Here is a 27,913-nt window from a genome sequence, read left to right on the forward strand (position 1 = left end):
CTAGTGCTAGAACTGGCACTTAAACTAACACAACTCTGACATTGACCCAAATAAAAAAAAAAGTGCAGCACAATAAAAATGACAACTTTATACCAACAACCTGTTTGAGAATATTTAGTTTCCAGTGTTTCCCATACAAAGACGATACCTGGGCCCACATACATTTCCGACCTGTTCTTATTTAATTTTTCATTTATTCATAAAATTGCTGCATGCGAGAGAGTGCAGGCTCTGTGCAACCAGAGCCTCTGTACTATAAGGCTCTGCGTTCAACATAGCAAAACTCCCTTTAGAAAAAATCCTTCTCGACTCCTGTGCATAGTTAAGACAGCAAAATAGAGCAGAATCACATCAGCTTCAGAGCGAGAGAGAGAAGGTGAGCGACTGTCCATACACTCTTGCATCAGAGTGAGTAAATGCATCACAACGGAAGCGTCTCCTGGCTCCGTTTTAAAAATGTTAATGTACAGCTGCTTACCACTAATTCTGTGCTGATCTCCAAAAAATAACAGAATATCTGTTAATGTAGGCCTCAGTACTGAACTATAACGGAATATTGAGTGGAACTTTTCAAAACGCGAGGTGTACTTCTGTTGTTGTTTAAGTCGTTTATTGCAAAAACTACATCAATTTAGAGGGGAAAAAACATTTGATATAAATACAACCCAATAGATACAAGACAGATAAGAGTATGAGAAAAAAATTGACGTTTTAATGCTGAACGTTTTTTTTTTTTTTTTTTTTTTTTTAAATATTGTTGAGATTTATTTGCGTACCACTACAAGAGAGCCCGCGTACCACCGGTGGTACACTTCATCCACAGTGCTTACAGCCTTCCATTAAAGTTGATGACATTAAGGTTCAGTCTTATGGCCTCCCTTTTTACATGCAGCAGGAAGCAGATAGGAAACAGCTTGTTATTCTTCCACCCTAACATTCCCAAAAATGAGCAGCCACTGATTTGCCACTTCCCCTCTAATGAACCTCGAATAAACTCCCCCATTCTTAAATGTGCCCATTGCCCCGACTCTAGCCACACGATGAGGTCAGTCATGATCTTTATTTAACCAATATGTCCTTCCTATCTGTGGCTGCTGAATTCAGATAGCCTCATTACAGGAGCTGTAGAGATTGGACAGCCAGGCGCATTGAGAGACTAACAAATAACTTGGATTACTGGCCCAGTGGAGGCTCTCCGTGATGCACACGCTGCATAAAATAATTCATTTTCTAAGAGTTTTGACAAGAAGGAAGCATGGTTGAAATAAAAAGGTTTCCGCTTCATGAATGTCACTTCCTTTTTATGTAAGACTAACTCAACTTGTGTAAAATCATATTTTAGTAATGCTGGTCTATTTCTCAGGCAAGCTGCCTAATGAGCCTCTTGTTTTGCTCTCCAGATAGGGAGAATTCTCTAATCCTGTTTTGGAAATTCAACCCCCTTAATCTCTGCAGGAAACCCTTGTAGTCTAGTTCCATGTCAAGCAATGAATCATCCACCTAATTTTCTCCTCTATAAAAGGAGATTAGTGGCTCTTTAGAAGATGACCCATCAATCAACCAGTACTTAAAATAGTCATAAATCTGCAAGGCCATGCCATCAAAATAAAGTCGTGGTGGGTTAGCACCTCTGACTGTTCTTCTAGCCCTGTGTTTCGACTTTGTCTTCATTGCTGATGGTAATGTAATCAAGGTCATCAGGATGGTGATATGTTTTCTTCTTTTTGATCAGCACACAGCCTATTAAAGGAAAGTGCATCCTAAACTGGAAACGTAAAGCGTCGTTTGTGACTGCAGTGATTGGGCCAGTGATAGGCAGTGCTTAAAGATGGTCTGTGGTGACCGATAACTGTTTTTAAGGTTTTTATTTTATTTTTCCTCTGCTCTCTGTTTGGTTGTGTAAGAAGTCATAGAGCTGCCAAAGAAAAACAGCTACTGAAATGAACTTTAATGCCTTTCATATCTAGGTTAATTTGTGGGGAGGCTGCCAGAGTGGTCCCAATGTCACAATCAGTTACAAGGCAAAAGTTTTCCAGTCATGTGAAGCGCCTTTGTGACCAAAACGGCAGCATATTTTCTGTTTTTATACCTGGAAAATATTCTAAGATGATGCACATTGTTTTGCATGACATGCTTAGTTCTTAAATACTATGCTAACACAGTGCATGAACATACAACAGGCCCTCTCTTTGCTCTCCTTGCAGTTGACCACTGTGACATGCTGAACAGCTGTCCTGAGGACGAGCCAATGACGCCCGGTGAAGAATGTTCAGATGCTGCCACTGATGAGTCCCTGCTGGAGACCAACCCCATCCAGTCACCTCTGCAGGTCTTTGCAGGCATGGGGGGCCTCGCCCTCATTGCAGAGAGGCTGCCAATGCTCTACCCTGATGTCATTCAGCAGGTGAGACTCAAAGCCCGCCACAGAAACAAGCGTATGCTTTGATGAGCAAAGTTAAAAGTAGGAATGTCATATCACGTATTTTTTGAAGGAAACACTGATTTTATTCAGCTTTTGGCACTTAATTTGGCTCATATTTCTGACATTGTTTATAAGGATGGTATAAACACTTTTTCTTTAAATACAATCTTGATTTCTTAAAGTTTTTTGGGGGGCTTTTCTTAAGTCATGTTGCTATGGAGATTGATCGATCGAACTGTGAATATTATCTGTTTTACTGAATCATCTGGGATTGTAAAATAATTGGATTCAGGAGTCTGATCATAATTGGATCAATAATTCAATTTGGTGATCTGGCTCACATGAAAACTTCTTTAGAGAACATCTTGTGAAGAAGACAGTGCTTGGGGTAATTTAGACATGGCGTCATCTCATGGATTGTCAAGCAGAGTGCAAAGATTTCCTGCAAACTGCAAAATGTACTTTTTGTATACTTTTGTGCAACTTGGATAGTGTCATGTGATCTCATCTCCTCTGATGTTTGTCTGTAAGAGAAATAATAGTAACTTTTGCATCTTTATCAGACACCTAAAGGACTTATGAAATGTCAGCATAAGATGACATGTGAATTTAAATGGATCACAGCTGCTCTCTCTCTCTTTTGCTCATTGCCGCTTTGGGTTAAAATATGACTGAAGATCTTTTTTAAGTATCTATGGTTTTAAATCACTGTGTATCAATAAGTATTGAACATATTGACAACAATAGTTGACAATTTAAAATTCTATAACAAATCTTTAATAAATTGACCAAGTCATCTGTAGAGACGCTGTCATCTTTCATGGTGACTGTGTGTATGGCTGAAAGCTCTGAAACGCAAGTTGTTCGTGGACTGAAAGTTTGTATTTTGTATTTTAACTCCTCATAATGAGGCTAAAATCATTGTAATGATGTTTAAGAATAACTATAAGGTGAAGCTGATCAGCAGTGTCTCCTCTTCCTCTGGCCTGAATTTGCAATATCCTGACACTGCAGAGTTTCTGCTCTGTTCTCCCTAATTCACCTGTCAGCACTGTCTCATGTTGCCTCCTCTCACCTTTGCTAAATTTAACCTCTGCTCTCCTGAATGGCCGTTCACAGGTCAGCGCCCCAGTGGTGGCCTCTGCCTCACAGGAGAAGCCCAAGGACAGTGACCAGTTCGAGTGGGTGACCATCGAGCAGTCAGGCGAGCTTGTTTATGAGGCGCCCGAGTCCATTGCCACCGAGCCCCCGCCCATCAACAAGCAGCAGTCGCAGTCATCTTCATCGTCATCGTCCTCTGTACAGACCATGTCACCCATCCCTGCTCACTCGCTGGCAGCTTTTGGCCTGTTCCTGCGCCTCCCAGGGTATGCAGAGGTGCTGCTGAAGGAGAGGAAGCATGCCCAGTGTCTGCTGCGTCTGGTGCTGGGTGTCACAGATGACGGAGAGGGCAGTAAGTCTAAATCACCAATTGGCTATGACCCTAGAGTAACGCTCTTTTATTGCTCAACTTTTTAAAAGTTGTTTACATGAATTATGTCTATAAGCGACAATGTAAAAACAGTATTTCTTCATGTATAGATGTTTTATATAACCAAATCACATTTTCTGATACCGCTGTCTGCTATGATCTCCTCTTAGGTCACATACTGCAGTCTCCATCAGCCAATGTGCTGCCCACGCTGCCTTTCCACGTCCTGCGTGCATTGTTCAGCAGCACTCCTCTGACCACTGATGACGGCGTCCTACTGCGGCGTATGGCTCTGGAAATCGGCGCCATCCACCTGATCCTGGCCTGTCTGTCAGCTCTCAGTCATCACGCCCCCCGCAACCCCAACGCCAGCACCAGTGTGTCTGAGGTACGGCCCAAACACACACACACACACACACACACACACACACACACACACACAGACACAGACAAACAGACAGTTAAAATGATCTTCATGAAGACTTTCACTATATCCTTATTCTATTTCTACATGTGTAAATACTTTGAAAACTCTGTTGCTATAATGTTCTTGTCCGTATATTTTAAAGATACAGTATTCTTTTTGATCCTTTTTACCACTGCAAATTTCAACCTCATAATGTTCCTTTACCATGTTCCATTAGTTCATGTGCAGGAATTCTCAAATTCGTCATATCTATAAAATAGTGTACTTTATTTAACCCATTTACCAATAAAATGAAAATCTTCAAAGTTTTAAGGGTTGTCTTTAGAAGATTGACATTTGCAGCTCTTTTCACCACGTAAGCCCCTGACCCACCGAACAGACGGATGAAGGCAGGCTTTTTGGCTGGTTTTCAATCATCCGTTGAACCTTGAACTTTTGACTCTGTGCGTCAACCATAAAAAGGAAGACAAAACACTGTCTGAAAATTAAACAGAATTCAGACTTTTAAATAAAACAACTGATCCAACTCTACACCATCAGAACACAATGTCACTCTGTCTGAGTGATTGTTTTGTTGTTCAGACTAATAGAGAAATAAGGGTGAAACATCCTGGTGTCTATTTATGCTTTCTGCCTCACTGGCCTTAACTCCAGGTCCTTTTTGCATTTCTAACACTGAGCCTTTGACAAATGGGTTAATTGTTCGGCCCAAATCTAGAAGGCAAATTGAGATTTGGCATGCCCTTTTTATTACTGACCACTTCAGGGAGAGACGCCTCAGACAGAGATGTTATGAATAGTGTAAGTGGAACTCTGGAAAGAACCTAAATGTTCAGTCAGAAGTTTCAATGAGACCCTGCCTCATTTTAAAGAGTTTTCAATCAAAAATTCAACAGTTGTTGTATTCACACAAACACAAAACTTCTGAAATATGTAGGTGTATGCTGCATGTGTGAAGAGACACATTTTTCACCCAGACTTCACCCTGACTTTTTCCTGCCAGCCCATAAGTCAAATTTCGATGCATAGTCTGGCTGAGTCAGGGAAGCAGGTAAAAGTCAGGGAAATTCACAGTACGAGAGTGTGATGACATTTATATCACTCAACGAGTGAGCTGCTAGTGCTAATGCAACATGGTGGAAACATGTTGATTTTCACTTTCATACAAATGGCACTTCTATTCTTTTACGAGAGGTTGGACTGACAGAGACGAGAAACAAACCTGAGCTCTAAAATAAATTTAAAAAAACACAACCATTCTTGTTGTTGGGCATGAATAATTCATGCATTAAATTAGACCTGACCTTTGCTGGCTTGGTTGTTTGGTAAGGACAAAACATTTTCTGGAACTTGAATGAAAGGAGGGTTGGCACACTCTGAATCAAACCTGCCTTGTTTTTGTTGTCATGGTGACATCCAGTCTGATGCTCCATTCCCCCCCACCCACTCTCTGGATTTATGGAGTTGTCAAAGCTGAGGACTGATCATGGGGCTGATGTCTTGAACTTGAGCCAAAGACTTGTCACTGTGGTGGAGTCTGTCCTTGAGCCCGCCAGTAGAGGAGCTGCCAATGGAGCACTAATGGGAGAAAAGATGTGGAAACACATTGTTTTAAATGGCACACACATCCAATAAAACGTCAACTTCTTATTTCTATATATGACATGACACTGTTAACTACCATCCTTGTGGCCTCCTGCAGTTTACACAATATCTTTAGTAACGATCAGAACCTCACTTTATAATAACGGACAGTTTTTAATTTAGTTTTGACTAAATCTGCTTACGACTAACTAACATGATAATCTTTTTATCACTACAAGTGATGTGAATAAGAAAGACAATAAAAGTTACTCTTAATTCAAAATATATAATAGACTTAAAAATCAATGACTAGAGCACACTGATTGCTGATTCTTGTTTGCTGTCTGTGAGTCTACTTGACTTGAAAGAATAAATCAGTTGTTATAATAATAATAAGTCTGCTTTTCTGTCGTGGTGATGGAAGATTTATTTTTAGTGAAACTAGTCAAATCTTTACTGGGCTAATAGAATGTAAACCCCCATTTATCCAATGTCAACATTGGATGATAGGTGGGGTGCCAGTCAACTACGTTCTCCATAGATAAGCAATATAGATAATGCATGGATGGATGAATAACAAAATACAAAATCATATAGGTCCATAACATTGCATACTTGCCTGTAACCAAACCAAACCACACTTCAAGCTTTGTAGGAGGTGTTTTAGGAAGGAATTGGAAAAAGTCCATCTTTCTAACCTTTTACATTGTCTCTCGTTACCAGCCCCAGATGTCCAGTTGTCACGGTGCGGGGACCAGCGAGGAGCAGCAGTTGTACTGGGCCAAAGGAACCGGTTTTGGTACTGGATCCACAGCTTCAGGGTGGGATGTAGAGCAGGCCCTCACCAAACAGCGACTAGAAGAGGAGCATGTCACCTGTCTACTTCAGGTCAATCTACCTACCTATTACGACTGTTTCTAAAACCAGATTTTAGTAATACACTAACCTCAAAGTGTGTTCAAGAGTGTTGTTGTTTTTGTATCCAAGTGTACCTGTAAATATTAGTTTGGATCTTTACACTTTCTTAGACCTTTGTCATTACCATGGTCCTTATTTACATGAGATTATGATGCCTTGAAATAGACCTCAGATGTTTAAGTGAAGAAAATATCTGCCTTATGCTGTATTGACAAACAGTTTGTGAACCTCTGGCATGCCATAATGACAGAAAAGTACAGGGCCCTTAAAATGGACACTTGAAGTGTGATGATGTGTTAGAGGTTGGAGTTTAACCTGAACTGCTTTTTATGCCTTTGTTTGCACTTCTTAATCAATTTCCAAGAATCATCAGGATATGCCTGTCTTCCAAAATGATGAATTGATTCTCCTGCATAAAGCCCCCTTCAATGTTTAAATTAAGATAAATGTACGGTTCCTCTTTAACGATGGGTGGTTAATAGCCGAGTGTACATACTGTAGTGACATGGTCAAAGACAGGTATTGTCCTTGATGGCCCTGCTCCATGCTGGGTCATGCAGAGATCATACTTGAACTTGTCCAATTAGCAAGTCTTTTCAGTCACTCGTTTGAAAGTTTGTCTACCCTTTTTTTTGTTCTCCAGGTTCTGGCGAGCTACATTAATCCAGCAGGCTCCAGCAGCTGCCACAGTGCTGATGCCTCTTCAGCAGACAGCAGCGCTCACAACAGTTCAGCTCTACCAGCCGTTCTGCAGGAGCTGCTGAGCCAGTCCTGCCTCATCCCTGCCATGTCGTCCTACCTACGCAATGACTCAGGTAAGCTTGCTGACTGTTCTTCGTGCAAATGACAGACATGGTGGCATAGCGAGCCTGAGAGCACCAGCAACCACTACCGTGTATACCCTGCATCCTGAACTGAATGCTACTGATTGAAACTCTGTATATGCTTTATGCATTTCAACAGAGTATCATGATCACCAATCATAAGGGGAAGAAATGTAGATTTTTCTGAATAAAATTGCATTCCTGCCAACTTACACCTACTTGTTCATTTCAATGGCAACAGTCTGCACATAACAATGTTTGTGCATCCTTTCACAAGTTGTTTTTTCCAAGGTCAGTACAGTTCTCATTGATCCACTCATATCTGATCTATGCCAGTTGTTGAAATGGTCTAAATTTTCTTTCTGTCTGCGGTCTCTGCTCATGATGTGAAGTTCTTTGAACTGGTTGCCTTTTGATGCTAAGATATTGGATTTGAATGACTCTGGTTTAAATTTCTTAGTCCTAACTGGAGGGCAGAGTTTTTGCTTTTAAGCCTCTATTTTAATGGAAGCTGCTTCTGTGTTACAATTACAATGTGTTACAAGTACAAATGTGTGCTGGGGATGGGGGATTTTTGCTAAATGAAACAGCAGATGGCGCTACAGCATCTTGACTGAAGCCGAGATTTGTGTGTGTCTTATTGTTGAATACCACCAGATCCCAGTTAATGAATTTAATTCATTCAGGCTTGTCAGTGACATCTTCAGACCATCATCTTATTTTTACACTCAAAAAATAATAAAGGCTGGTCCTTCAGTTATTATCAGTTCTTCTAATCTCATCCCAGATTTAATCTGATGTCATAGTGTTGTTGTTCATTGTTCAGTGAATTGGATGAAACTGTTTTTTTCAGAGAGATATGGGAGCTTTGTCCTTTGTGGATATTTTAAAATCATGTTGCATTTTGAACAGTGCGATATGATACTGTTATCGTGTACCCCTGAGCTTTAAATGGCGTGTTGGTGTCAGTGGTGTGGTGCAGCTTTAACCAGCTCGATTTTTGCACATCCTTGTTCCTTCAGTTTCCTTTTAGCAGATAAGCTTCCATCAAAGTGCTCAGTACACAGTGGACTGTTCAGGTCAGGTCAGTCCATTGCTTATATCCTGCCCCAGTGCCTCAGGGACATACTGGTTATTAGTTCTCTGCTGACTCTTCGTTGTCCAGCTGCAGATGTTTTTCAGGAGGGTGTGAAAAATGGCTACCAAAAAAAAATCTGATTTTTTAAAATTATTGTTTTTTTGATAAAACAGATAAAAAAAAATGTAAGGGAAATTTTTCCCCACCAATGTAACATGAAAAGAGTAACATAAAAGCAGTTTACGGTCATTACCCCAGGCTTTTTTTTGCTTTACAAAGCTCTTAACAATGTGTTGTCAGCTCTTTGCTGTAATGCAGACAGTGAGATGTGTTGAAGCCCTGAAGGAAAAGCTAGTAAGTAGACCTTGAGTATAAGAACAGTTTTTTATTTAACTACTCCTTCAGGGTTAGTATTGAACATTAAATACAAAGAGAAATAATATATTAAGAATGATTTAACCTTTTTTAAATTATAACTATGGCTGCTATGTAAAGTGCCCATTAGTTATGACATTCATACACTGCTTGAGCTGGGGATTGAACCTCTGACCTTTTAGGTTGAGAGACAACCGACTTTATCACTTATCCACAGCCGCCCTGGTATAACCATGTGTCTATTACTTAACACTTTATCCATTTTTGATATCATTTCATTCATTTTTAAAAGTAACCATGTATGTTTGGATTTTTTTTTTTTTTTAAACAAGCCTATACCATAGATAATTGGTCAATATTGGCTGATCATATTAGCAGACTTATAATGAATTTCCAGGTCAATTTTAAGAACTATTTTGCCAAGGAAATGTTAAGTAACTTGGAAGTAATTTCCTTTTTAGTTGTAGTGATCCAGGGGTGAAATTCTCTTGCATTCATCAGCAGAGAAGCAGTCTGAGAAAAGGGAATGATGGGATCTCTATTTTAAATTTAGCTTGATCAGACTATTTTTATGTAAAGTTCGGACAGAATAGTGACATGAGGATTAAGCATCACTGTTTCTGCTCTCCCATTACCATTGTGTGCTGTCGCTTATCAGCCCAGAGCCAGTCACAGCTGAGTGTGTGCCACCTCTGTGTGCCTATGCTGCTGGGGTGTTTCAGTTTGCAGGAGTATCTCTCTGTGTGCATGCTGATGTGTGCTAATGTGCCGCTGGTCTCATAATTAAATAACAGCTGATAAAAAGCATTGTGAATGTTGTAATTGTTCCTCATTATCTTGTAAACGCCTCTGACACACGATTACATGCCAGTGTGTGTATGTATGTGTAGTTTAGTTTATAGCCCTTTGTTTGATTAGGCTATTGCCACAAGCTTTGTGGATGCATAGCCCATTGTCCTTTAAAATCTTTACATTTAACACTCTGTTAAATAACATATGACATAACTCTGTGCTAACTAGCCATTGCTTACAGCTCATGAAAGCAATGGTGCACTGAGTCAAATGAAAGATGGGTGTTCCCGGATCGCCTTCTGTACTCTATCCACTGTCCTATCTCTCCTTAAAGGCACAAAAAGCCCCAAAATAAGTATTTTAATTATCCCTACCTAAAGGAAATTACTCACGTAAAATGTTTGATGAAAATTCACCATTTTTTGGCATTTGCTTTCTCTGACTAATGAGGCTTTTAAACTTGCAGAAAACTCCTAAAAAAAAATACATGCATGAATGCAAACATTTATCACTCAGACTTCACCCGGTGTTTCTCCTGCCAGACCCCTAGTATTTTTTCTGCAGCAATTCAGGGTGAGCCGATGTGAGAACTCAGCAGGATATTCTCTGGAGAATTCACCTCAAGCCAATAGGAGGGAGAGTGACGTTTATATACAGTGACTGCTGCACGGTGATAGAGTGTATGCATGCAACCTCACGTAATTAAATGGCTGCATTATGTTTTCTGTTCGCCAGTGTGTTTTTCTCCACTCTTTTGTTGATAGTGTTATTCCGCCAAACTACTCGTGAATAGCCAGGTCAGGAGAATATTCAGAGCAATCCTCCTGAAATTATCTAGATATTTTCAGGAGTGTATATGTGAAAACGGATTAATGTACAGTGTACACTTTTTTCTTTGCTCTGTTTTTACTGCTTGTTTAAATGGGCAACTCATTGGTTACATATTTCCATAACAACTTTATGTCAGCTCTCCCACAGCCCCTGCTGTTGGCCAAATAATCAGTTTATACAGCATTAACAATATGAAATACAAAATCAATTTGTTGAGGATGAATTGCCTCATCTACCTCTTTTAGAGGGAATTACAATACCAATATATTTAAACCAAGCATCATTAACCATATTCCACTGTGTTCATTAAGAAACAAGTATCATTAGAGACCAGCCCATTCCTCTAATTCAACTCCTTTTTCTTGTTGTTCTTCTACATCATTGCCTCCTTCTAATATGTGGAGCTAAAGAAGCTTATGAGGCCCCCAGAGAGCAGGGAACACTTAATAAAACCTATTTTGCTCACCCATTTACCCTATTGCTCATCTAAGGTTAAATCCAGAGAATGATCCCTTCCTAATGATTTTAGTATGTGGTTTAGTGATGAACCACTGTATCAGAACATAGGGAAGCATGTTCCACTTAATAATACCACTAATAATCAGCTGTATTAAAGAGTGTGTGTGTATGTATGTATGTATGTATGTATGTATATATATATATATATATATATATATATATATATATATACACACACATATACATATAAACCTGAAAATGGTGTGTGACTTACATAATACAGATTTGTAAAACTGTGTACATGCGCACCTGGATGCAACGTTGTCTTTATAAATCATGATCTACCTGGAGATGTGTGCACGTGGCTCAGCCTCATATTCTTCTCTCTGCATTCACACACTCAACCTCATAAGGTCAATGCAAAGCATCTCATGAATGAAAAGGCATACAAATAAGCAGGCAGATCAGAGGTTACTAGCAATGAATCATAGTGACAACCGAAAAGAAGACAAAAAAAACAACTTTCTGACACAGGTATCGAGTTGCTTGTGAATGAGATGGAGGTTTATTGCTGGTTTGTCTCTGAAGATGTGTACAATAAAGAAATCCTATCTTATCTTGGCATGTTTGCTGGCATGTTTGTCATTATGGTTTTGTTACAGAAAAATATGCTTGGTAATTTAGAAAAAAGTACAAGGGTATTTTTTTACAAAAGAGCAAACTACTGTAATTTTTAATACATCCAGCATTGTCTGCAGCACATTCAGCAGAGAACAGCTGAACAGACAGGGGCTTGCACCAGACAATGGATGATAATGTGTAATCAACATTTGACAATTATTTGCTGAAGACTGCTTTCTTAGTCATATCAGTGTAAAACGGTGCATAAGCGTTCATTTAAGGTTATAGTTCAGTGTTCCTCCAAAAAATTCTAAACATATCTTGCTCCTTTTCAAAGCATTAAAAACATTTTGCTATTTTACTTTAGGTGTCAAAGGGCCTAATAAATTCAAGGCTTACCATGTAAAAATTCAGCAACTGGAAGTAAGCTCACAGTCTAGGTAAAAAACTTACCTGAAGCAAGTATAACCTTCCTAATGTTTTTAGAATAAGTTTCTGTTAAAAAAATAAGTCCATACCAATCAGGCAAGATATTTTCAAATACTTCTCTAATAGCCCACAGAGCCAGTGACAGCATTGAAGCTGAGCTCTTAGCACTGAAATACTTTGACCAACATTTTACCACAAGAAACCATTGAGCCTTACATCAAACACTTGGGGTTATTGTTAACATCGGCATAAAGTTTTAGTGGACATTTGTGATTTCCATATACAATTATATTAACTGCATTATCTAAATCACCCATACATTCCCCTAAAGAAATAAATCCCCTTCTCATCTCAGAACTACCCCTAACTACATTTGCCCCATAGTCTTACCTCGTGTATTCTAGCTGCTGTTTTCCCTCGTACCCAGAGCTCCACAGTCCCGTCAGGCTAGCACATTGCTCCACATTAATCATCCGTAATACCTTTGAATGGCACCACACCACCAATTCATCTTAATTGAAAGATTCATTTCTACTATGTTTTGTTAGACATCAAATGGTTTTCTGATCTGATGTGGGATTTTCATGTATGTGTTTTTCTACCAACCTTAAATCCCTTGAGTTCTACCATTCAATTCCTCTTTTGACTTGCCAAGACACACAAGATTTAAAGTTAACCGAGGTACCACTAGGCAACACCACTTATGTAATGGCTATAGTGTGGGAGTGTTAATGGAAACTCCCTTTCCATGAATAATCACATTCCTGAGTGAAAAGTAGGAGTTTCAGTGAAATAAAAAAAATAATGCCTTTGCCTGAAGTTTTTCCCCTCATGCACAGGTGAGGAACTTCTACATCAAAACCTCATATGCATTTCAGGGGTTGACATTAAGTTAAATTTCCCCTCCGGGCCACTAGTTTTCAATGATCACTGGCCCGACCATTGTAGCCGCTGGCCCAGGAACGTTACTTTTGATTCGAAAAATAACAGTCACCAATTTAATCTTGAACCATTCTGATGCAAACGTCAATTACAACTTTTATTTAATGAATTGAGCTCTATTATATAGTTTTTAAAATAATTACACCGGTATGACAGGAAAGCACTGTGAAATTGAGAATGTGTCTATTTTTTTTCAGGCAGTATTTGAACTGGCCCGAGCTGGCCAGCTGATCGTGCAATCAGCTGGCCCGGACTCTGTCAATCATTCATCCGGGCCAGTTATAATGTCGAGCCCTGCGTTTACTTTAAGAATATCCCCTGTCACAAGATATATTGCTGGACTCAGTACAAGGTGAAATCTAAACAAGCTATAGCACCACCTTCAGTCATTACCACTCCATCCCTGAGGATTTGCAATTTATCGCTGCTCACCCGTGAAAATGTTGATTCTATTACCACGGGCCTTTTCTTCAAGCAGTTGAAAAAGGTAGATAAGTGGGCTGGGGGCAGATTTGAGGAGTGGGGTGGCACCAGAGGTGATCATCTTTGCAATAACAGGAGCCATGCTATGCTTTTCCCTGATTTATAACCTGACTGTGTAGGATAGGACTACAGATGCTTGCCACTCTGATTTCTTGTATCCATCTCATAGAAGAGCCGATAAGGGCTCCAAGATATCAGTATCTCTGTTTGTGTTTCCAATATGTGCCAGTATCGACATTTTTTACAGAACTAATTTTGCTGATAAAAATTCTTGGGGTTATTAAAAAATGGGGTCAAAACATTTTTCTCAACAGAGCCTCACTGCTTAGCTGCCATTAGGACACATGGAAATTACTTGACAATTTGTAATAATTTTAGATATTCTTTAAGTTATTTCCTTAAGAAATCAACCTTGTGAGTTCTATTGCATTGTAATATCGCAGCAAAACAGTGACAAGTGAAGTTAGAAAAGGTCTAATCACATTCTGTCTTCAGAGGAAAAAAGAATGGCCTCCTAATTTAAGTTTTTCTCTTCAGCAGTCAGTATCGGTTTTTCAACACCATTAACACTCAGGCTCTACTGAGAAGCCAAATTCCAATTCCACTTCTTTTTGAGCAGTCGGTAGACTTTAAAAAGATACTAATTTTTACATCTTTGAAGTAATGATGATGGTAGGATCAAAGACAAAGATCCTCATAACTATGTCTTTGTATTTGCATACATTTAACCTACAATATTGCTTTTGAATCCTTTTTATTTTAAATTTTAAGATTTTTCAATCGCAGTCACAAGAATACCTGTACCTTAAACCTGCATATATCATTCTATAACATCTGCGATGTCCCAAATGGTTTACTTTCAGTCACACTTCCTGAGTTATTTCCCACAGACAAGGCTCCAGAATATCCTTAATGATATCCTCTGATGTTTATTGTTCAAATATCCCCTATTCCACAACACATCTAGACTCTGTTTAAATATTTATTAAAAAATACTTTTTAATACAGGAAAACAACATGAACAAATAAGTCGATAGAATCCTTCAACACCACTTCAACTCATATTCATATTGTATATAAATCAGTTACATTGTTCAGGTTAATGTAACTCATTTCTGCAGATGTAACAGACCCGTTTTCAATAAAAACATCTTCCCTCCTTTGTATTTTCACATCTTTCTTGAAGTAGCATTTATAGAAATTCACCCTCGATGATTTTTTGATGGTTATCTTTTGTTGATCAAACGCATTTTGGAGACAACAATACAACAGAGTTTGTCTGGAGCTACATTTCCCCAGAAAGCTACTCTTTGACGTGGGCTCTGAAGCTATAAGAATTTTGGTCCTGAAGCCTACTTGCATTTCTTTGCAGCAACATCCTAGTGTAACTCAAAGTCCCTTCTCACTTTGTAATCATGTGGCCTAAAATCCCTTTTAGACAAGAAAAACAGTCAACCAACTTTAAAATGAAGTAAAATGAATGAAAAAAGCATCAGTTATGTCCACAAGACTACATTATTTGGCTTATGTTTCCAAAGTAAAGCAGTCCAAGAAATTTAGATCAAGGTGAAGTTTGTAATTCCTGTCAAGCCACTGAGGGTTCAGTCCTGGCTGACAGCTTGTAGTGTCCGTCTGTCCCTGATCACGGAGGTTCGAGCAGAGCTCTGTTCCTGCCATGTCATCCAGCCCTTTGTTATCTCCCTGGCTCATGGCTGTGACTTGAAAATACGGCTTCTTCATCCTCATCATTATCCAGTCTTTCCAGTTCCCTCCTTCTCTCTGTGGGGAAGATGTTCATGTCCAGCCTCTTTCCCCAGAACTTGTGAATTTCTAATTAAGAGGTCCCTCCCTGCTTGCACACAAGACAGACTGTTTGAGGTCCTGTATCTTCTGCTTTGGAACCTCACAGTGTGGTGTAGATGTAAACAAAGACAATTACAAAAAGGTTAAGGAATGTGCCAATAATGCCTAACATTGCCAAAATGGACTCTTCCTGCTCCTCCTTGATCTCCAGTGCCTGCACATCCTCAATGGTGACGACTGTGGTGCCCATGATCCTGATGCTCACCTAGCCTGGCAAGGGAACCCTTATCTGGAATAAAAGGACATTGTGGATAATTGAATCAGGAGTTGTCAGTCATGAAAACATGGTCTGATTAAACATGCTGCTTCTGAGCAAGGCACTGTTTCTTTTGTCCTCCTGGTCATTATCCAGTTTGTGTGCAAAATCCAGACCAGAACTGCTCTCGGTTTTTGGCAGCCAAGTCAAGAAGAAAGAAATCAATCTTGAATATAACAACACAATGGTCAGGCAAAGAGGAGTGATATTAATCTATGAACAACCTTGTTTACGACCAGCTACAGCTTAAAGCAAGCTCCTCAACAACAGTGAGCTTGACACCCACCCTCATTTTTTCATAAGTCTTAAAATATTAACCACCACCAGTTCCTTGTCAGTAGTTATTCTAAGCATAATTTCCACATTCACAATGATGGAAGATTGGAAAGTAAGGACAAGGAGTAGGGAAGGATGTCATCCTTAATAGAAATGTGTGAGCTAAAAGGTAAACAGGATCATTCTCGGCTCAGGCTGATTTGCGAGTGGGTCTACAATCATCCTCATCCCCTTCAACTCTAACGTCAACATGCAGTGTAGTTGACTCTGACAAATGACTTCTTTAGAATTCGAGAGAAAGAAATATACAGACAATTTTACAAAGGAAGCTTGGCTTACCCTAATGCGTCTAAAGTGTAAGACAACCTCATCCGGCATGCTTTTTGGATCCTCACTGGAAAGCCATGGCTTTGGGGGCATGCTACATGTGGAGACCTGGGAGAGAGGGAAGAGAGAACGGCAGTGTAGCCACAGTACCAGTGCCTGTAAGCAACACAGTGACAGAGAGAGGAATCGGAGGCAGAGATGTCACGACAGCTTCGTAGTGCTCAGCAACGCTTCCAGTGAAAAACTCCTTGTGTCATTTCTGCACTCTTCCAGTCTGTAGTGCCACCTGTCAGGATCAACAAACTCCCAAAATTCCCTTGCGATTGAGTTTTCCTTCACAAGTCTTTGCAGTCAGGTTTTTAAAGCGGGGGCTGCTAAATCACTCGCAGCATCTGTTTAGGGGGCGAGGAGGAACCCTCTCCCCATTTGCCCCCTCCGCCTCCCCACTGTTCTTCTCATCCTTTCCTTTCTGCTTTCTCTTTTGAGTCCCTTGTCACTGTTTTGCCTAAACTCGTCCACAAACTCCTCCACCTCCTTCTCACTTCATCAGTGAATGCACACACCCCCTCTTACTGTATTGTTGCTCTCGAATGCTCCGGACTCCCCAGGGCAACAGTGCAATTAGCACCTTTCAAAAAAGCAGCAAAACCATCGGGACAGTCCAAATGCCAACCATAACAACTCTTTATTGTGTCTGTAGGAAAAGCTGATAGTGACACCCAGCTGTGCCGAGCTAGGTAAGAACAGACTGATCCCTAAAACAGTCGCATCTAGCTGGTGATATTCCAGAAGAAAAGGAAAAGCTGTAAAATCCCATGAAGCAGACGTCTATAGAGAGGCAGAGGCAGCCGGAGTGCCAGACAGTCGCGATAGCATTATGGATCTGCCCCTACCGCCAGTGACAGCAGTGTAGGTCTCCAACACCAGTTAGTCACCGGGGGGGGGGGGGGGGGGTCTGTGAATTGCATAACCAAGCAGAATGATGGCGAGAGAGGGGAGGTTAGAATCCTGATGGCCGTGGTAATGAAGGAGAAGCAGCATGAGAATGAGAGATGGAGAGAGAGGGAGAAAGGGAGGGGGAAACAGCACTGCTCATGCTTACTGTTGTCTCCTCCTCTCCTACTGCTGTGGGGGCTGGCTGAGAACACACATGCACACACCCGTACAGCTACCAGTTAAACAACACACAAAAGCCAAAGAGGAGGAGAAAAAAAAAAGGAGGTGAATTCAGCTTCATTGTGCCACACTCTGCTCTGAGTGTAGTCGAGCCCATCATCAGCTGCTGTTATTCTGGCAGACCTGGGGAGAGGGGAGGAGTGGAGGAGGAGGCAACAATAGAAGGCAGCGGGGAAATATAGGATGGTTGAGGCTTAGTTGGGGACAAAGAGGCAGTGGGAAGATGTGGGGGTCTGTGCACGCACTTAGATTTTTATCTCAAAAGATGGCTTCTGAAATGAAGACCCAATGCCTGCTGAGCTGTCTATGCTCTCCCCTGCACTTCCCCTGCCTTTTTATTTCAGAAATATATTTCACTGTGCAATACCCTCTGAATCTTTTCTTTGTGACTTCTGTATCTCATCTACTACTGTCAATGTCACCACCAAGTTTACTTAGGTTAATAAATATGTTTCTGAGGTTAATAAATAAGGACAATTTAATTTCCTTCCTTCTTGTGCACTTGACCATAGGTCAGTGTAGTTGGACTGTACATCTTAATGTATGTGAACAGGCTTCTGATTCAGTCAGCTCATATCTTCCAGCATTATGACTCACTCTTCCTCCTCTCCTCTTTGCTCATTGTTTTATTTTGGTTCAGGTAGGCTGCAAATATGCCTCTCCAGCCAAAAGCACAGTTTTAAAATTTCAAATGAACAGGATGCAGTTTGTTTTAAAACTGAAGAGAAGGACCACTGCTGGACAGGTATCATTGTTGATGCTTTCATGTTATTAATCAATCACTCACAAACAACATTGCTTGGATTAAACAACCATTCAAAGGTAACATGTTACCCTGATAACAGAGCACCATTTGGTGTTAAATTTAGTTCACAATTTCAAAAAGTGCTCCTTTGACTCTGGCTGACATGTGCAAAGCACACCTATCCTGAAAAGTTTCCATATTGCTTATGTTTGTACAATCCAACAGGAACTGAATGGACAATTTGAGGCACAGTGATTTTAATTTAGTTTCAGAAATGTCTATAAAATGAGGTTAAAACAACTATCACATCAATAAATGAACACTTGAACAGAGGTGGGCTCCCGTCAACGTCACAAACCTTCGTGTCTCTATGGTAATGTTCACAAGAAGGTGCCATGTAGTGTCAGTCACAGCTGTCCACTTTGTTGGGATGGCAAGTAGAAAATACTTAATTCTTTTTTTATTTTTGTGCCTTTTATGGATACCTACAGCAGAAATCCATTGAGGGTGAGACTAACAATTGTGTTGTTTCTTAAACTTGATTGAAGTGTGATGGCTCATCAACAAAGAAGAGGGGTGGTCTACTATAGCAGCTGTCCTCCTACATTTATAATAGTGTTTTTTAGCTCTGGTTTTATTGGTATAACGCTATAATTGACTACTTGGTTCTGCTCTTTCAGATCTTTTTCCACACCTCCCAGAGAGCGTTCATGAGCACATGGTGGACAGCTTGTCTATTGTGTTCTGCCTGTGCATAGATCAGAGACATATAAATGGGAATAGATGAATACAAACAGTAGATTGGAAGTTTATTGGATTATTGGACAGCTTTCATTCCTCATTGTGTCTAAATCTAAATGAGCGAGCTTATCTTAATCAACCCAGCGTCTCACCCACTTTCAATATCAACAGGCAGATCAATAGTGTATAGTTTCAGTGTTGCAGTTTAGCTTAGGGGATTATAGAGCTGCAGCTGAATTCTTGGAGGTCAGTAAAGTGATACAGCAACAATCTTATGTTCTATAAGCTCCCATCCCTATGACCTCCATCTTTGGACTTTCCTCTAGTAGACCTTAACCTAGTCCTCGTTGTTGACTAGACACTAGATGCTTTTTAAATAAATACAAACTTTAAATTTCTAGATACAAACTAATCCAGACTGGGGGCCTTTAACATGTCAAGACAGATCTCAAGATCACAGCCACAACATGTAGTTTTTCACAATGTTCAGACCAACCATGTAACATTTTGCATATAATGTCTAATAAGTAGACATTTTTGAGAGAAATAAATTTAGTTCTCTGTATTTTACAAAATGTATCTTGTTCTGAAATTCAAAATTTCTTACTTGGTTTCCTTTTGTGGTCTCCATTGTAATTCCTTTATAAACACCTTTCACTCAGTTTTTACTTCAACTCAGCGTTTCCTCTTCCTGTTTTTACATTAGGCTAGGTTTCATATTAAATTACATTAGAATAAAAATGTAAATATAAACTCTTTGTTTTAAGGTTATGAAATAAAATGTGATGGTTTTTCATCCAAACAAGAAACTGTAGATTCAAGTAAATGTTTTTGAGCAGACAAATTAAGTACATTTTCTGGGTCACAGCAATCAGGTCTTAGACTTCATATAACCCTGTTAAGATGTCCACACAGAGAATGTCAACCCAAAACAAAGTAACTTTGGATATCTCGGTTTATAAAAGGATTCTTTGTTCACCAAAAAAATGCAGCTTCTGTTTCTCCTGTCCTTTGAAATGGCACAGAGCTTCAGGCACTTTTTTGTGGTTGTTCCACATCGTTTTGCTTTGATGCACATTATCATTTTAATGTCCACTGAGGCAGACTGTGTTTGCCGAGACATGTCACAGTCTAACTATTTCAGCCGGTCTGGCCTAGAGGAGCCAGGAGGATCTGACACTGTCCAGCCATGAGCTTGAGTCAGAGCTTTAGCCACCCACTCGGTGTGACCCACATGCTCAACACCTTCTTTCATCCGTTGAAGCAGCAGCCGCCAGCCCACGCATCTTCTCTCCAGTTCACCCATGAATAAAGTCTCAGTGGTAACCTGTAACGTTGTGTTGCTTAGGTTTATTGACCATTTCAGTAAACAAGTGGGTGTGTGGAATAGATGGGTTTTATGAACACCTAGGACTGTCATATCCTGGTGTCTCTGTGGATTTGTTGTAGCAGCTCTGATTGGAACATGATATTATAGGACATTAACAAACTGCCAAAGTGGTGACAATAAATTGGCTGGTGTGTGTGTAAGGGATAATGTACAGTGTGCGGGTTATGGCGGGAGTGGTCCTGAAGGGTCTCCTCGATGATAACATCCTGCTCATTGTACATTACCCCGTTTATTACACGGCGACTTAATTAGAAAATGAATAATTTGAAACAAGATATTGACCTGGTAATTATTTTATTGATTTGAAAATAATTGATTTCTCTCACTAAAACGTAGTCTGTTGCAATCTACAGTTAAAGCTTCATCCATAGGAACTATTAACTCTGTAGCCTTCATAATATCAGCTACTAGCGGTTATTACTCACAATAAAGAAAACATTTCCACTGATGGTAAAGTGACACAAGGTGAACAAATCAGCATGGATCAGTGCAGCAAGTTTTCCCCCTCCCCTTTGCTGGAGTCTGTTGACATTTTATTTTCCATTTACAGCTTTAAAACACCACCACATCCCGTACCAGGTTCTGTTACCTGCTTCTTGACGGGCCATCTTTCATTTGCAAGGGGCAGTTTTTGCATCTTTTAATTTCTTTTATCCATTGTTACACTCTCCTTTCTCATTATCCACAGTAAACAGGCCAGCGTCAAATTATCTGCATTTCATTTAGCTGATTGATAAACTTACAGTTAGTCCTCCAGAGACTGAGACTAGAGCGTTCTCCCAGTCTGCCTTTCTGGAAACAGTTTGTTCTTCTTAACAACAGTTGCTATTGAGGGATAGCAGACCGTTGCTATGCAAATTAGCAAATTGGAATCAAGTATGGAACACAGCCGTACAGAAATAATAAATATTGACTGTGCAGTTGGCTGTTGTTTTGGGTTGAATCACAAACTTTTTAAGTTGTATTTATTTAGGTCATTTTAAAACAGACAAACAAGCAGACAACCTAAGAGCCATTGCAATAACATCAATTTAGCAAAACCTCTCCACTGACAACCAACTGCAATAGATGACTAACATCCACCACAACTCTTCTGTTCATGTTATATCTTTTTTGTTGCAGCTTCACCCCAGCAAATGAAACTTAATACAAGTCCTTTAATGATTGTAAACGTGTTAAAGGTAACACTGAGAGGCTTTGAGATGCTTTATTTCCAACAGTGATGACTGTAGAAGGCCCTCTCTCTTGTATTATGACACACCCACACACATTTGCAGAACCAGGCAATTAAGGGCTATAATAAAGTGTTCTCTTTTATACTATGAATCTTGGTTACCCTCATTAGAAACTGTCCATGGTCCCAGGAGCTGTATAATCATCTGCTCTGCAATGATTCATTTTGTTCCACTGAGATAAAGAAAAGTGTTATCTGGGCTGGTCCATACAAGTCAGCTAGAGGAATTGTTTGTTTGTTAGTAGTAGTAATATTTTTCAGTAGAAACTGGCACTATTTTTTATTAAATGTTGGTTATGATTGCCTCCCAAATACCAAATCTGAATCCATTATGTTTGCACATCACAACTTTCCTCCATTCCTAGCCCTGTTGTGGCACTTTCTTGAGTAATTAAATGCACAGAGGTGGCCAACTCTAAACAAGTTCCTCTTTTACACCTGTCTGTGTTACTTTTGTGAAAGCCTGCTCCCCGATGTCTCATCCTCAGTGAAATACCAAACGCCAGTCTGTCAGCTGTAATTACAAGTCTCTTCCTTGTTAACAAGGGACTGCGGGGCAAGGTGGTAACTAAATTGGATGAAAGTAAGTCAGGAGTGGACAACAAGGTGTAGGGGTTAATTAGGATGTCTTTGTTTGGCATTTTATATCAGAGCAGGATTTCTGTGGTTTATTATCATTAGTTGGATCTATTTTGTCAACTAGTGTATATGAGGAGATGCTGTTGACATTTAAGAGGTGTGCAGAGAAAGCCATGCCCTGCTACACATTTATTAGCTGTTTATGTGCACACAAATGTGAGAATTTTTACGCATTTATTTTTCAGTTTCTTATATATCACTAACTTCTAATGACACACCTGTCAGTCATTGTATATAACACAACACCATTGATGCCACGTGTGTGACTAGTTCCAGCATCATTAACTGATGTGATGATCTGGAGTCAGACCTCAGCACCACACTGCCATCACTCAGCTGTCAGACATTGGCTTGGAGGGAAAGACAGACAGGCAGGATGACATGTTATACTTTACACTGAGATTGCACAATAGTAACAGGGATTCTACTACTGTATATTTCCAGCTGGTCAGATTTGTAACAAGTTTACATCCATATGAGATGTAAGCACATACTGGGGGTACCCACGGCTTCTGGTCGTGTTTGTGTATCCCTTTTCCTCCTTTCTATCTTATGTTATCTCAATCTATGACTTATCTTTTGCGTTAGGTACTTCACGCCAGAGGAATGCTTAAAAAACCCTGTGTGTTTGAATAAATGTTAGCAAGAAATAGTCATGTGCTTCTGCAACAGAAAGTAGGATCTTAAATCGGGCCTGACAAATAAGGAACTCTTTGGTCCGATATCGATATTGGGGGAAGAAAAAAAATTTCAATACAGATAAATGGGCGGATATCTTTCTTAGATCTATGTTTGATCTGTTAAGATATATATAGATATACACACACTTTTATTGCCTCGATCCCTCAAATGCAGTTATCAAACACCTGCGGTAAAGATACAGTATTTAATCAAGACAATATGTCACTCAACTGGAAAGTAACTGCGTATGTACAGGCATCACCGCTTGACCTTCTGGAGGGTGATATTGCTTGTCGTAAAATACAATAAAACTCAAATGATGAATGCTATTTGACTGACTAATAAATCTAGTAATACTGGCACATATCTGTGATCAAATTAGCCGTTATTGATAGTCACCGGGTATGCTAATATCGGCTGCTATTATTGGCTGGCCAATTAATCAGTCGGGCTCTAATCTTAGATTAACAAAATTTAAGAGAACACAGAAACATAGAATGAATTGTGTCAAACAAGCAAGTTTGACAACTGCATGTTACAACATTGTGTATACATTGCCAATACTTCCAACTAATGTTGTCCAATCCCTATGATTAATTTTCAGTCATTTATTGGCCACTACCGGTAATGTGCTCATTTTATTGTGCCTCCCATATTATAATTCCATGTTATGACATTATTAGAGGTGTTAATTCGTCTTTCAGTCAGTCGACCAGAGATAGCCCCTGAAGTATTTAAAAAACATATCTATATGATGGAGTAGTGTACCACCAAGATTAATTGTATATGAAGTGATGACCTGAGGGTAGGTCTGTGTTTGTATTTGTTGTGAATTAAAAACCATAAAAAACTGTTAATCATAAAAATATATATATATATCTGCGATGTTTTGATTTTTTTGATTGCCAACCCAAGTGGCAACAAAAAGCAGCAACCTGACATCTCAAACATGTTTTGTTTTTGTGATATCAAAAGCAATGTCAAAACGCACTTGTTACCATACTGTTATACCACGCTTTGAGTCAACTGGGTCCTGACATTGTTTTCATTGATACATCTATATGCCAGCACATCTCAGCATGCTGTCAGAGACATGAGTGGATGCATGAGGCTCTTCCTTTACTGTTATCATCCCTGTATCACTGTATCACTGTGTTTGTTTCTGGATGATTTACAGCCTGATTTGAAATGCAACTTCCTGACACACTATTTTGCTGAGGCAATTGATGTGACAATAGGTGATTCTACAGGGTTGGACAGGGAGACATTAAAAGCCCACAGTATTGCCTTTATTTCAGGCAGCCCTTACATATGCCATGCTAACTCATCACAGGTGCTCCCATTCAGGTCCAGCCCCCCCCCCCCCCCCCCACCGTTAACTATTCATCAGCCTGGGAGTTTGACATGGCTACACACAGTCTTTTATCTCGGTACGGCTCCCAGAAGGCTCTAAATCACAGAGAATGGAGGTACGCTGTTCGTAGCACTGCGGTGACTGCAGGTCAGCACCACCAAGATATTCATAGCTGTGATGGATGTCCAGCCTCTTTGGGCTGCTCTGGTTGAGCAGAGCAGGCTCTGTTTTCTCTTTTCACTGCTTCACTGTTAGGAGTTAACTGAATATCATGAAATTGATGTTTACAGTACAGGTCAATGAAAGCCACAGAGTTGTTGGAGTTTGTAAAATCTCACGTGCATATGTGAAGTAAAAACGTTTTATTTACGTTATTGTAAGAGAACCAGTCCTGGTACATTTGAAGCAAATGTAATAATATTTTTTATCCTAATGCACTCTGCAGGGACCCTTTGTAATTGGCTGTATTTATTAGGGTTTTTCTATTGATTATTTCAAAATAGTATGCCTGACATATCTCTCCCCCCGCAGCGAAGAGAGGAACAATCTGAGATTGTCACAGTGACGGAGTAATTACAGAGTAATTACACAGATGTAGCAAGAATTGGATTGGAATTCTAGGCAAGGTGTCACCCAGAGACAATGCTTGAAGGGTTTGCGAGCAGATTAAAGCGCTGTGAGGTCAGTGTTGTGCAGAGACTGGGAGGACAGTACAGTGGGGAATTTTAATATAAATGTAAAACAGTCCAGGAGCCACAAACAAGAGCTGTTCTATTTATTTTGAGGCTGACACTTCAAGGCAAGCACATAGATACACAAGTGCTTCAACACACACACAGCAGACAGCCGCTCTCTAAACAGGATATGGCTTACACGGTCAGCCTGTTGATGATTGCTTCACTGTCTCAACAGACCCTTGTTTTTGATTGGCTTCTTGTCGAGCACTGCATGATGCAACAAACAAAACGTCAGTTGGCTCCAAATAAACGGCATTTGCCAAACAGTTTTGTTTCATTGTTTTATCGTTGACACAGGCTAACCTTTTCCAAGCACTTTTTGAAAACCATTTCCTCCCTGTCAGAGTTTCTAGGTGGCTTCAAGCTTAGTAAGGATGACTCCAATGATGCAAGTCTTTAAAGGATTCTGCATTTTTTTCAGTCACATTAGCAGCTTGAGTCTCAGGAAATATGTTAAGACTTTTACACATTTTTTTCCATCATGAACTTTTGTTTTTGAACTATTGGATGTATTTCTTTATATCTTTGTAAAGACCTCCCCCTCTCCCCCAGGACAGACCCTGATGTCTTAATTGATCCTCCACATTTCATCACTAACACAGCTACATTTTCTTTGTAAACTTATTTATGTAAATATTTTTGATATTGTTAGCCCTTTCCATTTAGCTCAATGCACCATTTTGCCCATTACTACCTTGATGCATTGGCATAGCTGTAGAAGTGTAGTTTTATATACAGTATATACATAAAGCACAACTCCAATTTATAATGTACAATACATTTATTTTTTGATCTGTGCGTCACATATTTCCTGAAAACTTTCCTATTCTCTCTCTCAAGTTATCCTAAATGTCTCTGTCATATTTAGTGACAAGAGGTGACATACCATTTACTAATGGAAATACCAGGGTGGAGTGCTTTTCTCTCCATTTTCTCCTAAAGTTTCTGTTATTGTCCTTGCTTTTTTCTTTTTCATTTTCTTGTTAAAAAATCTGTTCATGGAGTTTACTGCTGATGGTATTTGTGGTGCTGCCCTGTTCTGCCTTATTATCCAAACAACTTCACAGCAGGCTGTGTCCTGCTGCATAATATGACCTGCTGCCTCTGAAACTACTACTTTGAGAGCTGTTTGCACTGCAACCTCTAAACATCCACTGGAATTTCAGTATTTTTGTTGTCAAACTAAATGTACTAATATTAAAGATGGATTGATTTTATCACTTACTGTAGTTGGGACAAAACATTAGTGATGCACTGATTGAAATGTCTTTGGCCGATTCTGATTTCTACCTTGTCTGGTTGATACCAGCTTTTGGCCGATAACAATTTTCTTTCTTCAAAGCACTATAATTGACAGCAAAACCGAAGTTAATTGGAAATTAATGTAATGTTCATAATAAAACACTGACTGTTAAGTAACAGTTTTCCTGCACCAGGTTACATGACCATCTCTCATTTTCACTCAAACTGATCTACTCTAGAACATTTTGAGTGACAAACCCTTTATTACCTGTATTCTCCATTATTATTATGATGCAGTTATTTATGGTTAAAGTGTCTGTATATATGTAAGGGAAAATAAAAAAAGAGGTTTTCAATTATGTTTTAAATAAAAAAATAAATCACATTCTCTGCATACATTTTTCACTATCTAGAAAGATTCAAACAACCATTATTAACACTCTTTACTCCTATATGTTGTAACTTAATGATAAATCAAATGATAGAAATAGTGAAGTTTACTGCTTCTCTCTCTTCAGCTGAATTCTCATGAGTGGCTCCTGAAGAAATCATGACTTGCAGACTCTCACCTGTCTGCCTCTGTGAACAGTATTTGTCGTTTTAAAATAAAATTTAATCCCTTAATTATTAACGTCTATCTATGATATTTTCTGCAAAGTGACACTTTTCACACTGGGTCTAACTTTTTAATAACATGCTCATACACTGTGGTTTAATCGTGTAAGTGTCCCACTGTAACCAATAAACATTAGGTGAATATTAAATAATATTTGAATGTGCTGCGTTTCCTCAGCCCGTGGGGAAGAAAGCGGAAGCATGCTCATTCATAGGGGCATGATCCATCATGGGCAGAGAGGTTACTTTAAGACAAGAGGAGCAAGTGCAGGGACACTATCTCTGTTTATCCTCCTGTATGTTCAAAGTTTTTCTCCTCTGCTGATGGGCACCAAACTGTTCACTTGTGTGTGTGGCCATTCCTTCACGTTTGTGTCGCTGTGCGCACGACATGAAACTGCTTGTGTGTGGGACTCCATATTATATATGGGGTATAGTTGTGTGGACACTGGTCACGGCCGAGAAGGACAGAGACATTTTAGTCCCCCACCAATAAAAATAATTTTACAAGTTAGTTTGTTGAATACAAGGTTTAGTGTCACTGTTTCTAATACTGCAATTTCACCATCCCTGGTTTGATTCCTGCTCCCAAACCTTGTTGGATATGTCTCCCTAACTTTCTGTCTAAGTCTCTACTCTCACTATTTGAAGCAAAATATCTTTCCAAAAATCGTCAATACTTTAGTTAGACCGTTCACAGTATCCTACTCAAAGCTAGCTAACTTTATTATCACTTAAAATCCTGCTTGATTTTTGCGGTGAAGCAATGGAGTAGCTGTCTCCTTTGGGAAGGCATCGAACACACTAAAAGACTTTTCTTTCAAAAATCAGTTTTTTGTTATTTTGTGTGGACTACACAATGTGTAGGTCACAAAGGATGTTGCTTACACTGTCAGACAGTTTGTGTTTCAAATATTTTTTTTTTATCATATTCTTATTCATGCTGTCACTTCAATGACTGGATCATGTATGAATAAATGT

The 27,913-nt window shown here is 39.5% G+C and overlaps 1 protein-coding gene and 1 long non-coding RNA gene across 7 annotated transcripts in view; one reads left to right on the plus strand and one right to left on the minus strand.

Annotated features, from left to right (window-relative positions):
- Positions 1 to 27,913, plus strand: part of birc6 (baculoviral IAP repeat containing 6) — a 116,927-nt gene that overhangs the window by 61,310 nt on the left and 27,704 nt on the right. For 4 of the 6 annotated variants that reach the window (XM_065959846.1, XM_065959850.1, XM_065959848.1 and 1 more), the window contains 5 exons: positions 2,181 to 2,404; positions 3,542 to 3,875; positions 4,064 to 4,281; positions 6,628 to 6,792; positions 7,466 to 7,637. In XM_065959846.1, coding sequence (XP_065815918.1) covers positions 2,181 to 2,404; positions 3,542 to 3,875; positions 4,064 to 4,281; positions 6,628 to 6,792; positions 7,466 to 7,637 — 1,113 coding nt within the window. The remainder of the gene's footprint in view (positions 1 to 2,180; positions 2,405 to 3,541; positions 3,876 to 4,063; positions 4,282 to 6,627; positions 6,793 to 7,465; positions 7,638 to 27,913) is intronic. The other 2 variants (XM_065959849.1, XM_020647827.3) reach the window with 1 other exon arrangement.
- LOC114921007 (uncharacterized) lies at positions 14,625 to 18,151 on the minus strand. The gene is made up of 2 exons (XR_003809305.2): positions 16,391 to 18,151; positions 14,625 to 15,748 (listed from the first exon to the last, which is right to left on the minus strand). It is a non-coding gene; the product is annotated as an uncharacterized lncRNA (long non-coding RNA).

This window comes from Labrus bergylta, chromosome 10, assembly GCF_963930695.1.
Source record: "Labrus bergylta chromosome 10, fLabBer1.1, whole genome shotgun sequence".
Taxonomy (NCBI): domain Eukaryota; kingdom Metazoa; phylum Chordata; class Actinopteri; order Labriformes; family Labridae; genus Labrus; species Labrus bergylta.